The sequence below is a fragment of the Chenopodium album genome, chromosome 6, assembly GCF_948465745.1.
Source record: "Chenopodium album chromosome 6, dcCheAlbu1.1, whole genome shotgun sequence".
In the NCBI taxonomy this organism is placed as follows: Eukaryota; Viridiplantae; Streptophyta; class Magnoliopsida; order Caryophyllales; family Amaranthaceae; genus Chenopodium; species Chenopodium album.
Window position 1 is genome coordinate 41,853,442 of NC_137839.1, and position 1,570 is coordinate 41,855,011.

Genomic DNA, 1,570 nt, shown 5'->3' on the forward strand with positions numbered 1-1,570 from the left:
TTTGGAATGCTTCCTCACATTTATCGTCCCACTAAAACTTTTTGTCCTTCTTCATCAAGGTGGTCATGGGTTTAGCAATTTTGGAGAAATCTTTAACAAAACGTCTATAATACCCTACTAAGCCTAAGAAACTTCTCACGTCAGATACTGTCTTGGGTGTCGGCCAACCCTTAACTGAATCTATTTTGGTTGGATCTACTTCCACTCCTTCTTTGGACACATAATGTCCCAAGAAAGCTACCTTTTCCAACCAGAACTCACACTTAGAGAATTTTGCGTAGAGGTGGTTTTCTCTTAGTGTTTGCAGAATTGCCCTTAGGTGTTTTGCGTGCTCTTCCTTACTCTTCGAGTACACCAGTATGTCATCTATGAATACAACTACAAACTTATCCATAAATCGATGAAACACTCTATTCATCAAATCCATAAAAATTGTTGGGGCATTGGTCAATCCAAAAGGCATAACTGTAAATTCGTAATGCCCATATCTTGTCCTAAATGAAGTTTTTGGAATGTCCTCGTCGGCAATCCTTAGTTGGTGATACCCAGATCTCAAGTCGATCTTTGAAAACACAGTGGCACCCTTCAGCTGGTCAAACAGATCATTTATTCTTGGCAAGGGATACTTATTCTTTATGATCACCTTATTTAATTCCCTGTAATCAATGCACAGTCTCATGCTTCCATCCTTTTTCTTCACAAATAGAACTGGGGCTCCCCAAGGAAAGGCACTTGGTCTAATTTATCCCTTTTCCAGTAAATCCTGCAACTGTTCCTTCAACTCACTCATTTCTGCAGGTGCCATTCTATATGGTGCCTTGGATATTAGGGCTTTTCCGGGAACTAAATCTATGGTAAAGTCGATTGCCCTCTTAGGTGGCATCCCAGGGATCTCTTCTGGAAACACATCCAGAAATTCGTATACCACTTCTATATTTCCTGGATTTGCCACTTGTTCATGGTTCATATCCCTAACGCTGCAGAAATATACTGGATGTTCCTTCTTCATGTACTTTGCTAATTTTAGCACTGATATTACCCTTGGGCACTTTGTTTTACCATTCATCCAGTAAGTCACTAATTCATTTGCACTTGTGACCATCTTCACTTTCTGTGATCTACAACTAATCTCAGCATTATACTTACTCAGCCAGTCCATTCCCAGAATAAGGTCAAAGTCACTCAGCCCAAACTCAATAAAGTCAGACAGGAATATCTTCCCTTCTATTTCTAAAGGCACGTTTCTAAAAGTTTTGGTACATTTCACTGAAGGAGTTGTGTCTTTGATAAGTGCAATTACTAGATATATCAAGGATCACTATTATGGAGATAATAAGTTCGTTCTCTTGGGGCGTCATCATCTGTTGCTAGACTATGAGAGATGATCTTTGGGCTAGTCAAATAGTCCAAAGCCCGCTAGAATGGATCCTATGAGGTCACACATAAGGGTATTGGGTTAAGCAAGTTAGAGGCCCATTAATGGGCCTCATGAGCAATTAACTAATCATGAAATGGATTAGGCTAGCATAGTTAGATTGGAAATAAGTTTTGGGCTTTTGACATGGGCTCT

At 39.8% G+C, this 1,570-nt stretch overlaps 1 protein-coding gene across 1 annotated transcript; it reads right to left on the bottom strand.

Moving 5' to 3' along the window:
* Positions 1–742: 742 nt before the first annotated feature.
* On the bottom strand, positions 743–1,159 carry LOC145636912 (uncharacterized). Its single transcript, XM_081688447.1, has one exon. The coding sequence runs from the start codon at positions 1,157–1,159 to the stop codon at positions 743–745; it is 417 nt and encodes a 138-aa protein (XP_081544573.1).
* Positions 1,160–1,570: the final 411 nt, after the last annotated feature.

Excerpts from the sequence above, each read along its gene's own strand:
- LOC145636912 (XM_081688447.1), bottom strand. The coding sequence starts at position 1,159 with ATGGACTGGCTGAGTAAGTATAATGCTGAGATTAGTTGTAGATCACAG.